This window comes from Marmota flaviventris, chromosome 11, assembly GCF_047511675.1.
Source record: "Marmota flaviventris isolate mMarFla1 chromosome 11, mMarFla1.hap1, whole genome shotgun sequence".
In the NCBI taxonomy this organism is placed as follows: domain Eukaryota; kingdom Metazoa; phylum Chordata; class Mammalia; order Rodentia; family Sciuridae; genus Marmota; species Marmota flaviventris.
The window spans coordinates 54,318,236-54,330,538 of record NC_092508.1 but is presented as its reverse complement, the minus strand read 5'-3'; the positions used below and the strand labels follow the sequence as shown (position 1 = coordinate 54,330,538).

At 37.9% G+C, this 12,303-nt stretch overlaps 1 protein-coding gene across 5 annotated transcripts in view; it reads right to left on the bottom strand.

Annotated features, from left to right (window-relative positions):
* The window catches only part of Ttn (titin), a 263,732-nt gene that overhangs the window by 64,822 nt on the left and 186,607 nt on the right, over window positions 1-12,303 (bottom strand). For all 5 annotated transcript variants that reach the window (XM_071619370.1, XM_071619371.1, XM_071619373.1 and 2 more), the window contains 21 exons: window positions 11,209-11,508; window positions 10,782-11,090; window positions 10,502-10,692; window positions 9,679-10,108; window positions 8,160-8,468; window positions 7,888-8,036; window positions 7,772-7,804; window positions 7,543-7,672; window positions 7,150-7,449; window positions 6,741-7,058; window positions 5,467-5,763; window positions 5,061-5,360; window positions 4,659-4,973; window positions 4,415-4,563; window positions 3,729-3,879; window positions 3,358-3,639; window positions 2,075-2,377; window positions 1,235-1,537; window positions 851-1,132; window positions 460-759; window positions 70-372 (listed from right to left, as the gene is read on the bottom strand). In XM_071619370.1, the coding sequence (XP_071475471.1) occupies window positions 70-372; window positions 460-759; window positions 851-1,132; window positions 1,235-1,537; window positions 2,075-2,377; window positions 3,358-3,639; window positions 3,729-3,879; window positions 4,415-4,563; window positions 4,659-4,973; window positions 5,061-5,360; window positions 5,467-5,763; window positions 6,741-7,058; window positions 7,150-7,449; window positions 7,543-7,672; window positions 7,772-7,804; window positions 7,888-8,036; window positions 8,160-8,468; window positions 9,679-10,108; window positions 10,502-10,692; window positions 10,782-11,090; window positions 11,209-11,508 (5,454 nt within the window). The remainder of the gene's footprint in view (window positions 1-69; window positions 373-459; window positions 760-850; window positions 1,133-1,234; window positions 1,538-2,074; window positions 2,378-3,357; window positions 3,640-3,728; window positions 3,880-4,414; window positions 4,564-4,658; window positions 4,974-5,060; window positions 5,361-5,466; window positions 5,764-6,740; window positions 7,059-7,149; window positions 7,450-7,542; window positions 7,673-7,771; window positions 7,805-7,887; window positions 8,037-8,159; window positions 8,469-9,678; window positions 10,109-10,501; window positions 10,693-10,781; window positions 11,091-11,208; window positions 11,509-12,303) is intronic.

Below are 12,303 nucleotides of genomic sequence, written 5' to 3'. Positions count from 1 at the left end.
AGGTGTTAGAACATAGATGGGAAAAATGTTGGATCATAAACAAACTGAAATGAAGCATCAATACTATACCAATTGGATCTCTAGCAAAGACTGGTTTGGATGGTGGGCTTGGATCTCCAATACCAATTTCATTTTCTGCAGAAACCCGGAATTCATACTGACATCCTTCTAGAAGATCAGGAACTCTAAATTTAGTGTATGGGTGGATAGGCTCTTTGGTAACCCTAGCCCATCGTTTAGACATCGTTTCCCTCTTTTCTAGGATGTAGTTGGTGATGGGCTTTCCTCCATCGTGTGGCTTGTTCCAGGTTACTAAAGCAGAGTCTTTGGTGACTTCTGTAACAATGGGCTGATCAGGTGCATCAGGAACTCCTATAACAAATGTTAGCAAAATGTGTTAGAAGTTAATTTTTTTAAACTACATCAAGAATTGACTCCACAGAAAGAAACAATACATACTGAAACGATCTTTGGCTTTCATTGAATCAGACACCAGAGGATCACTTATTCCATACAGGTTTTCAGCATGTATACGGAAAATGTAATCTTTTCCTTCAAGCAGTTTAGGAACTTTGCATGTTGTTTTAGCACTTGCAGAGGTCACAGGCATCCAAACATCTTTACCCAACTCCTTCTTTTCAATAATGTAGTTGGTGATTTCACTTCCTCCATCATCTAAAGGTGGCTTCCAGGAGATGACCATGTAATCTTTGGTTACCTCATCAAAAATGACAGGTCCTACTGGTGGTCCAGGACGATCTGCAGAAAAGAAATCAGAGCACAAAGTGTCCTTTCCACTTCTGCTTTTGAAGGAACAGAAAGTCTATTATCCTTGTCAAACAGTACTTACCAACAACATTAACTTGACAGAAACCTTTCCTGGAGCCTGTACTGTTCTCCACAACGACACAGTATTTGCCAGAATCCGAACGTTTGGACTTGATCTTCTCTAGAGCAAGTGTTGTCGGAGTGATCTTTATATGAGTACGTTCATCTTCTAGCACATCAGCTTCATCTTTGAACCAACTAACCTTAGGCTTTGGTTTGCCTGAGTAGCGGCCAGTGAGGGCAAAAGCTTCACCAACCCTAACCGTGAGCTTATCTCTGAAGTCCAAGTCAAGTGTTGGGGGAGCTAAAAGTTAATAAAAACGAACAAAAAAGTCACTTTTACTGATATCTTTGGCAACTCTATGAATGTTCAATTTTCAAAGTATAAATTGTGGGCGACACATACCCAGTTCATCCTTGCAAGTGATTGGCTTGGTGCAAAATGATGGCTTGCCTTGTCCAACAATATTGACAGCACTGACACGGTATTCATAGGTATCACCCTCTTTTAAGCCTTTAACTGTGTATTTTCTGCTAAGCAAGTTGTCATTTGTAACTTTGTGGAACTTCTCCGTTCCGATGAGCCGGCTTTCTAGGACATAGTTAATGATTTCTGATCCACCATCATATTTAGGAGGATTCCAAGTCAAAGTTACAGTATTTTTAGTAACGTCTTTGACTTCTAGGTCTTCAGGTCGCTCTGGTACAGCTGTAAGTATGAACACAGAGAAAAATGTGTCATATTAAGAATGTAACAGAATGTAGTAAAAACTCCTTTGTAAAGACTGCATTTAAACATTAAGTGATCTGCTTCAATCAATAATAGAAGTGACTCATCATATGACTATGCAAGCTAAAAAGGGCCCAATACAATCTAATTGTCTTAATGAAAATTAGAGTAAGAAAAATTAGGTGAGAAAATAAAGGTTCATTAAAACTAATTTAGGAAAGATCTCCAGAGTCGGTGGTTTTAGGGTTAGGAAAATAATATAGTTTCTAATTAAGCTCCTGAGTGGAATGTTTAAAAAAAAATTAGAGTGTTATACACAGAAAGGATTTGATGAATCATAAATATTCCTATAATTTTTTTCATATAACTAGTAAAATACTATCAAATCATATTCTGAGAAGTTGTCTAATAAGTACTTATTAAATAAATGAAATGTATGGCATTTATATACAAATTTTGTCACCATGGTCTTATTAAATGAGTAAGGTGATGAAACTTGTTTTAAGTTGTACTTACTTATTGGATCTCTGATGACAAGTGCAGTTGGTGTCTCAACAAATGGGCCCATGCCAATAATATTTTCAGCTGCGATTCGGAAAAAGTAGGCTTTTCCTTGAATGAGACCCTGGACAGTAGCATTTTGTCGGGTGACTGTGTATGTCACGGGGGTCCAAGCTCTGCGGTCAGCTTCCCGCTTCTCAATGACATAGTTGGTGATTGGAGAGCCTCCATCATCTTCTGGAGAAAACCATGTCAATTTGCAGGAGTCATTGGTTAGATTGTCAGAGAGGAATGGTATTCCAACAGGACCCGGTACATCTGAAAATAAGAGGAGAAAATTCAAACTGTGTTACTCTCTGCTTTTAAAAAGGAGACAAATATGGTTATGAAGAAATTAAGGTTTTGTGTCTAAGGGAGAATAAAATGCAAAAACCATGAGATGGAGGAAGCAGCAGGAGAGGGGTGAAGAGTGGTATGGTCACTTTGGGTTGTTTCCTCTCCAAGAGGTAAAAAGATAATTTTTTTTCTGGGTGATGAGTCAATCAATGAGCAGCATAGGAGGGGTTGGAATTTTAATGTGGAAGTACACGAATTCTCCAATTAAAGTAACGGCTGTTTAGAAGTAAAAAGGTTTAGGAGCTTGAAACTGAAAAGCTCCCAAGACTACAGCTGAATGAAATGGTTTTATGTAATTTAAATATTAATTATGTTAACACAGGACTGAGTATTTGCAGCATGGCTGTACTTAGAGTCATGTGCTCTAAGTGGGAGGGCTTCACTTTCAAAGCAAATCACTGGACTAAACCAGACAACAAGAGGCATAAAAAGTTCAACTCTATGCTCAGAGACATTTGGTTATATTCATAACCAAATGCGATGCTCCTCAATTAGAATACTGAAACCTTCAGAGGGTTTTTCATTATTAAGATAATTAGCAAATAACCATGTGAAAATAACTATTTTCAAAAGTGAAAATGATCGTCACTGACAGATTTTAAACATTCATGTGTATAAAAGTTGTTTTTAGGGAAATGATATAATAATAGTAGGCATTTATGGTGGTACGTTCTGTAAAAGCAGCATAAAAAATTTATGTGTAGTAGGAATACAACTGTATAGAATATACGTAGGCTAAAAAAGCAAAAAGGAAAAATTTGAAATTCTAATCTGTGGATTATGGGTGATTTTTTTTCTTTTCCAAAATGTTTATAACATAGTTTTATTACAACATAGTTTTGCTGTAGATGTAATAAAAATGCTTGTTGAAAACATTGCATAGACAAAGTGAACTTATTTACCTAATACATCAACAATAATTGTCTTCTTTCTTTCTCCCCCTGCATTTTTGGCAAGAAGAGAATAGACGCCTTGATGGCTCCTCTGGCAGTTCTTGATGACCATGGATGAGCTGATGGCCGTTTCCTCAATGGTGGCTTCTTGAGGTAACGCTCTTTCGTTCATGCTCCAGGTGACAGTTGGAGGCGGCTTCCCAGAGACGTAAGCAATGATTCGGATCACCCCTCCAGCATGGACGACAATTCTGTCTCTGACACTGGCATCTAGCTGGAGGTCAGGTGAAACTGGGAAAGAATTGAAAATTTTCAATGTGATTTCCACTTTCAGTCTGAAATGTAAGTATGGAAGAAATAATAGAAGTGCTGATAATTACCAATTCTGTCTTTCATTTCAATGATATCTGTGACTTCTCCAGGTTCTCCAATGCCAGCAATGTTAACTGCTCTCACTCTAAATTTGTAGAATGCCCCTTCTTTTAATCCTGTCACAACAAGTTTTGTTCCTCTCACTTCTTTATCTTTAGCCTGGGGGAAATGGATAAACATTTTATAGTTAGTTCTTTGCAGCTTGTTGCTTTAATAACTTTCTACCATATAACAAGTAGCCCACTTACTCTCTTTAGGAAAATTGTCAGTTTAGGTTTTAGAGCTCAGCTTTTATAGGCAACACTAAATGGAATAATTTGCCAGGAATTATGTTTTAATATTATTATCAAATGGACCTGGGGATGTAGCTCAGTGGTAGTCTCCTTAACCCTAATCTGATTAATTTTTTGACAATAACATATTTGCATCATTAGTTATGAAATTATTTTTCTGATTTCTTTTCTTCCTTTTTTTTAACCTTTATTTTACTTTTTTTTTTTTAATGTGGTGCCAGGGATCAAACCCAGTGCCTCATGAATGCTAGGCAAGCACTCTACCACTGAGCCACAACCCCAGCCCTATTTTTTCTGATTTCTTAAACTAAAAATATAGATAGAAGCTAATGGGATTGAGAGTAACTACTACATTTTTAGTTCATACATAGTACATTTTTTTAAAGCCAAGTTTTAGTTACCTTTTCCCATTCTTCTTTTCCTTCTTCCTTATACTCAACAATATATCCAGTTATTTTGGAGCCACCATCTTTTAATGGGGGAGACCATTCGAGGTCCACAGATGATTTAGTCCAGTCTGTCACTTTGGGAAATGGAGGGCCAGGAGGAGCTGGAACAAACCAGTATAAATTAGTATTCTTGACTTTTCCGTTGCACTTTTGGAAGATAATTAAAAAAAAAAAAGAGAATGATGGCAAGCCTTACCAATTGGATCTCTAGCAGTCACTGGATCTGATGGCAAACTTGCAGGACCCACACCAGCAGCATTGATTGCATACACTCGGAACTGGTAGTCAGAACCTTCAATAAGATCAGTTACTTTGTAAGAAACACCCAAAGTCATGGCTTTGATAGGGTCTCGGTTCACCCTCTTCCATCTCTTTGAAGTGGTGTCTTTCATTTCTAGCCAGTATCCAGTCACAGGAGAACCTCCATCGTACTCTGGCTCTTCCCAGTTGACAGTCATGGAGTTACGAGTCACACTGCTAACTGTTGGTTTATCTGGTGCCCCAGGGACAGCTGTAGGGAAAACAATACATTAGTCTACAAGAAATTAGAAACAGCATAGATAAGAATAGCTTTGGTGTAAAATGTGAGCCAACTTACAGAAGAGGTTTCGTGCTGTCTCAGGTTCACTGTCAAGTGGTTCTCCAATGCCGTATTTATTCTGGGCCATGATTCGGAATACATATTCATGGCCTTCCAGCAATTTGGGAATTGTGTACATGCACTCTTTAGGTTCGCTGGAAACACGTACCCATGTCTTCCTGTTAGCTTCTCTTTTCTCTATTACATAGTTTGTAATTTTGGACCCACCATCATCTTTAGGTGGAAGCCAAGATAATGTCATTTGATCTGCTGAAATTGATTCAAACTTTATGGGTCCTATTGGAGGGCCAGGACGACCTAAAATGGTTTAAAGAAGGAACATTTTATTAGAGTGATTTTTAAACCCTGAACCTATTTATGGATGTAAAAACATGCAGTTTTAACCAAGTCATGCAATCTTTACCAAGGACATTGAGTCTCATCTCCTTTGATGCTGTTCCCAGGTTATTTACAGCTGTGATGGTGTATAAGCCAGTGTCACTCCTGCGAGACTGTGGAATAACTAAAGTGCAGGTGTCGTCCACCACCAGTTTGTTGACGTGGGTGTCATAGAGAACAGGTTCTTTGTTATCAGGCTTCTTTGGAGGAGCTTTAAACCAGGTGAGGGTTGGGAATGGCACTCCTTTGATTTTGGCCACTATGTTAACATCAGTTCCTTCTTCAACCTCCATGAATTCTTTGAGCTCAATTGATGGTGGGCCTAGATTATTAAAAATTAAATAAGTTATCATTAGGAGTAAAAAGCGCTGAAGGACAGAAAGTTCAATTTACAAGGATGATAAAGGTGTTTGTATCTACTATAGGCAGACTTTATATCCCAGGCCCATATAAGAGTGGGTCTGTTTTTAAAACTGTTGTACTTGTTTGAGGAACAGGTACATGTAGTTTATTGGATCTACATGTGGCTAGATTTCTCAGCTATTGCCTCTCTCTTTTCTGGCATAATTATGCATGAGCATATACTGATAAAAGGGCAGAAGGGAGTGAAGCGTTATAGCTTAGGCTTGGGAGCCCTGTCGCCATGATTTCTTTAATATTCATGCAGAGTTACAAAGGGATTCACAACGTTTACTCTGAGGTGACTTCCCCTCATAAGAAATGCAACTGCTGGTAGAGGCAAAGGAATTTTCTATTTTCCACAGATTTAGTATAAGAGTATGAAAGAGGGTAGTAACTATAGCCTTCAGCTTTTAAAAGAGAATTGAGCAAATTTGCAAAGCAGTAGTGATGGTAACAATAATCAGAGAGCGCAACATTACCATATTTGTATGTATATTTTATCTTTTTGAACAGATACTTATTTTTCTCAAGTGGAGGAAAAGAAATTTGGTTGTGAAAAGAAATGCATTGCAGCAGTTGTCAAGCAAATGACTGGTTGCTTTCTGACCCTTCTGAGGAGCAGGCAGAGGAACTGCCTTAACTTCTGACAAAGAAAACAGCTTTCCATGGAGAAAATTACAGTAAGAAAATTACAAACATCATCTCCTTTCATGTAAGGAGAATGTAACTCGGTTGAGGTCAAGGGATGGGTAATTGAGGAATTTGCCCATGTCAGCACTCAGGCCAGAAGAACTTCCTAATGTTCTCATATCCCGTTCTTACTAATGTGGGGTAGTATTAAATACCTAGGAAGGCAGCTATAAAGAGAGAATTTTCTGTCAGTGTGTTGGTACTTACATGTCTGGTCTTTGACAGTCACGGGGCCAACAGTGGCGGAAGGTTTGCTGACTCCTGCAGCATTGACAGCTTTGACCCTGAATTCATATTCCCCACCCTCTATGAGGTCTTCAACGGTAAATTCCAATTCTTCCACATCACGCTTATTGCACTGCCTCCATGCTTCCTTCTTTTTCCCAGTAGGGTCCCATGCAAGGCACTCAACGATATAGTGGGTGACAGGGGAGCCCCCATCATTCTTTGGAGGTTTCCATGAGAGATGGACTGTGTTCTTTGTTATTAGGCCAATTTTGAGTTTAATAGGAGGATCAGGAGGAACTGTAAAAATAGTTAAGGAGACATTAAGCAATGGTTACACCAATACAGTTCAATTTTGATAAGATATTTTAGACTTGGATTTAAAACTCACAGATTGGATCTCTGGCAGTGGTCCTCTGAATGGTTTCCACAGGTGGGCCAATACCAAAACGGTTTTCTGCTCGCACACGGAAGAAATATTGCTGTTCAGAAATGAGGTCAGGCACTACAAATGAGGTGCTTCCGCAGTTTGGATTGACTTTAGTCCAAGCCTTTCCATCAATAGTCTTCTTCTCAATGACATAGCCTTTGATTCTGTCTCCCCCATCATCGTCTGGCATCTTCCATGAAAGTCTGCAACTACTCCTTGTGATGTCACTGACTTTCAAATCTTTGGGTGGACCTGGTACATCTGTTGGAGGCAAATCATAATGTAGATAGCGTTCCTTGGATGTTTAAAACTAATTTGTTCCTATTCCATAGCAACTTTTAAAGTCTTTCTTACCCATGACTTTGACTCTGCAATTTGCAGTCTTCTGTCCTGCTTTGTTCTTGGCTGTGATGCTGTATTTGCCTGAATGCGAACGTTTACAATCTGGGATGATGATTACTGATGAGTTTTCAGCAGTCTCCAACTGTACAAAGGAAACAGTGTTCATATATTGAATGAAGTAACAGTAGTACAGAAGTCAACCATATTGTGAGTTATTTCAATTATTATTATTATTTTTTACCTGTGCATCTTCAGGTATATCATGAACTCCATCCTATTAGAAAAGAAGACAGTTGTAGTATAAATATTCCTTCCAGGGATTCAGTGGGACACTCAGGAAAATTTTAATTTTCTTACCTTCATGGCCTTCTTTGCCTTTCCATCAAACTCCCAAGATGATTTTGGTGTTGGGCGCCCTTTGATGACAGCAGGGATTCTAATCTGTGAGCCAGCCTGACAAACCAGGCAGTCTTGTGCTCCAATGTCAATGAAAACCTCTGGTACCTCTGTAAGCCATAATATAATAGGATTTAGCTGACATTATAAAAAAGTGACTGACCTATCTTTAGGAGATTAATCAATTTCATAATAAGACTTAAGAGATGCATACACTGAATAAGGACCAGTACCTTGAATATCAGTGGCAGGTATCTCTCCAGTTGTGTCACTTGGTTCAGATTCACCAGCTTCATTGACAGCTTTCACTCTGAACCTGTACTTCCTGAGTTCTTTCAGGTTGGGTACCACACATTCACAGGTAGTAAGAAGTTTGTCTGGTTCATTGACTCTCTTCCAGTCAGTAGTACCTTCTTCTTGCATTTCTACAATGTATCCTTTGATTGGACTACCACCGTCTTTGGCTGGAGGTTTCCATGCCAGTGAGATGCTTGACTTTGTTTTATCTTTAACCTCTGGGCAAGAAGGTGGCCCAGGTGGGTCTAATAAGAAATCAAAACAAACCAAAAAGTGCATCAAATTTTGAAGGTAATGTAATGCTAGATTTTTATACTGTAAGAATCCTTTGTTACTACATAAGATTAAATATTATTTTTAATCTATTAAAATAGGAATGTTAAAAGGGAATAAGAATCTACTTGAAACAATCTACTTGTCTTTAGCATTAATGCAAAGACACAGAAATCAAACAACTGGAAAAGAAAGACTACTTATGATATCTAGATACTCTACAGTCTGTTTACACATGATTAGTGAAAAGCTAGTGTACTTTTGTGATTCCCTTGATGAGGTTCTACCGTATTTTTCACTGAAAACACATTTGTTTACCACAGCATGAAAAATTTTAAATAATTTCATCACTAGCTGGTATATCTTTGAACATAAGCTAATCTTAATGCTCTTTAGAAGGATCAATCTCTGCAATAATCACATAACCACCCTTTATATTTCTGAAGTGTTTTACAATTACAGAAATTATTTTACTCTATTTGTCTTTTTAATTATAACTCTTCTCCCTCTAGTGAAGAGATCCTATGTTCAGTAAACACTAGTTTGCTGAATGAATAAATGAATACCTATTGTACCATATTATATATATTCTCCATATAGCAGTTAAGAGTATTTTAAAATAACAGTTGATTTTTTTCCTACCAAATATCCAATCAGATACACAGCAAACTGAATTAACTGTCAAGGACACAGAATTTTGATTTTTGAATGAATCTTATCATAGATGTTTCAGAATTTTCCTCTTTTATTTGCTCTCACAGAATGTGCCTAAAAATTTGATATCTTTGCTTGATAAATATTATTGAAAAGCTAACGACATTTTTCTTTTTGTTGAATTCCTACAGAAGAATGTCTTTAGTGGGAGAAATGACTTCAGTAGTCTAATGAGAAAGAAGTTTATTTAAAGTATGAGAGCAGAGAGGAGCTTATAGTCAGTCCATCCAGGTTTTTATAATTCTGATTCCTTATAAAATATGAGGTTTAATCCAAAAGTTAAAAACTGTATGATTTTATGTGTATATAGTGATATATCTATATATCTATATCTCTCTCTATATATATACTTATGACTGTCTATGTAAACATGAATAATAGTTTGACATAGAAAATTAAAAAGAGAAGAATGATGTATTTAGTTACTTTTCCCTTTAGAAATGATTTTTAGCAAGGAAGCATACTTACATATGGGATCTCCAGCAAGAGCTGGATCTGATGGTTCACTGGGAGGGCCAATTCCTGCAGCATTTATTGCCATGGCTCTGAACTGGTATTTAACACCTTCAATCAAACGGGGAACATTAAATTCTATACCCTTCAATCCCACTTTTGTTATTGGTGCTCGGCTAACACGTGACCAGTAGGCGCCTCCTTCCTCTCTCTTCTCCAGCCAGTAGCCAGTAATTGGAGAGCCACCATTGTCCAAAGGAGGTGTCCAGCTCACTAACATTGACCCTTTGGTGCGCTCCAAGACCTTTGGTTTTCCTGGAGGCCCAGGAAGGCGATAAGGATCTTGAATGACCACTTTATCGGATTTGCACTCATCACTGGTTCCATATTTATTCACTGCTCTAACTCGGAACTCATACTGTCCATTGGGGATAAGTTTCCAGACCTAAAATGAGACAAGTAGAAATGTCTTAAAAAGAATAGGCTTCCACTGATTTTCACTCTTCTCAAAATTGAACTTACTTTGGGAGGTATTACTATAATGGGAAATAAATATATAGACTTAAATCATGGAAGAAGATAGAGAAAAGGAAAACCCATCTAAAATAAGAATATATAAATTTATTTTACCTCAGCAGATCTTTCAAGTAAAAGAGTATCTGCATATCAAATGGTATTTGCTAAGTAGCCTTATGTGCAAGGTGCTAAACACTATAATGAAATAGCTTCTTGTGCGAGATTTTGAGTTTAACCATTAGATTTCAAGGTTTTATGAAAATGGTGTTAAATCAAAGTCATGTGCTTTTAAGTATGTGAGAAAATACTCAGAAACATTTACCCCATATCTTCTCTCTACAGCAGTATTAGTGACTTCTTCCCATTCACTCTTTTTCCTACTTGCATCACGTTTGTCAATAACATAATGGGTGATTTCACTGCCACCATTATCTAGAGGGGCATCCCATGTCAAGTAGCAAGATTCAGCTTTAATATCAGTAACAGCAAGATTTCTTGGTGGGGATGGGCGGTCTGGAAGGAAAAGGACCGAGGAGCTTGAGAAGGCAATTCTTCAACTAACAATGGATTTTTTTATATACACAAGAAAGCAAGTCACTTACCATAAACTTCAACGTGAACATTTCGGAACACTGAGCCGAGGCGATTAGAAGCAGTAATGGTATAAGTGCCCTTGTCCTCCCGGACGGCTTTGGGAATGATCAGCTCGGTCTTTGCCTCACTGCGGGACACTTCTTCCTTGGTTATTTGAAGTGCATCGGTGGGTTTTTCAATTACTGTTTCGTTCTTGGACCACTCGATCTTAGGCATTGGAAGACCCGTCACATCTGCAGGGATGTTAACAGGCTCCCCTGCCTTAACTTTGATAGTGTCTCCTCGAACGGCCAGACGTAATTTAATATTTGGAGGCACTACAAAGAGAAGGGAGAGAAAGGGAAAAGCAGAAAACTCATAAGGATGTTTTCTCAACTTACAGGAGAAGGGCAGAACTGTAATGTGCATTAAAATTATTAGGTTCAGAATCCACACCTTCATCATCTTGTATGACTACATTAAGAGGCAGGGATGGTTCACTTTCACCAATTGCATTGACGGCTTTGACACGGAACTCATACATTTGGTGTTCATCGAGATTTTCAACCAGGAAAGATGTGGTTGGGCAGAGGCGTTTGTTAACTCTTTCAAAGTCAGGTTTGTCATGACGCCGTTTTTCAATGATATATCCTTGGATGGGACTGCCACCATTACTGCGGGGTTCTTTCCAGTCAAGGGTGATAGTGGACTTGGTCCTTTCTGTGTATGTCAGCCTTTCAGGAGATGTCGGAGGACCTTTAATCAGAAGCAAATTAAATGATGAGCATGAGAGAAATATTAATATAGGAATTAATATTTCACATTATTCATGTGAAAATAGGTTTCTGTTTGGCATTATCTTATATCCATTTTTAAAATCCTCCTCAAAATGTGTCAGCTACCAAAATATAGCCATTCTTGCAGAATTTGTTTTTAGCAAACTTTCTATTGAGTATTAATTAAAAATAAATCAAGGTGAACATATGCTTTTTTATATTTAGTGTTTTAGATTGTTTACCTCCTGTCACTGGGAAAGCTTCTAATCTTAATGACCTAGTAAAATAGGTTTGTGGTTTTGCTTTGGATGGCCAGCTGAGAGCAAAGTGTTTCTTAGCAGATTCTGAGATAAAGCTACTAAACATTCTGCAAATCATATTGCCTCAAGTGTAGGTTTAAATACAGTGGAGACTGTGTATAATCCTTCTATGGTTTTGTGTCCTGAAGGACAGAACCAAGAGTAAGTTCTGAAAGGTGAAACTAGACCCAATCCGTGCTTACTGAAGTTATTGTAACTAGAAGCAGTGGAATCCCAGTACTGTTCTAATGCCTCTGGCACAATTTAATGTACTTTTTGAGATGAGCTTTAACAGTGGTGTAGGATATAATTTATATTTTTCCAGGGGATGGTGGCAGAGGAATAACTACTTTTGTCTCTTGAGGAATAGGTCTTTGTCAAAGGCATTGCTTTCTTAAAATGAGGGTCAGTGTGCATTATCAATATGTACAATTGTAAGATTTCATGTTGTCTCTGGAAGATTTCCTCTGATTATT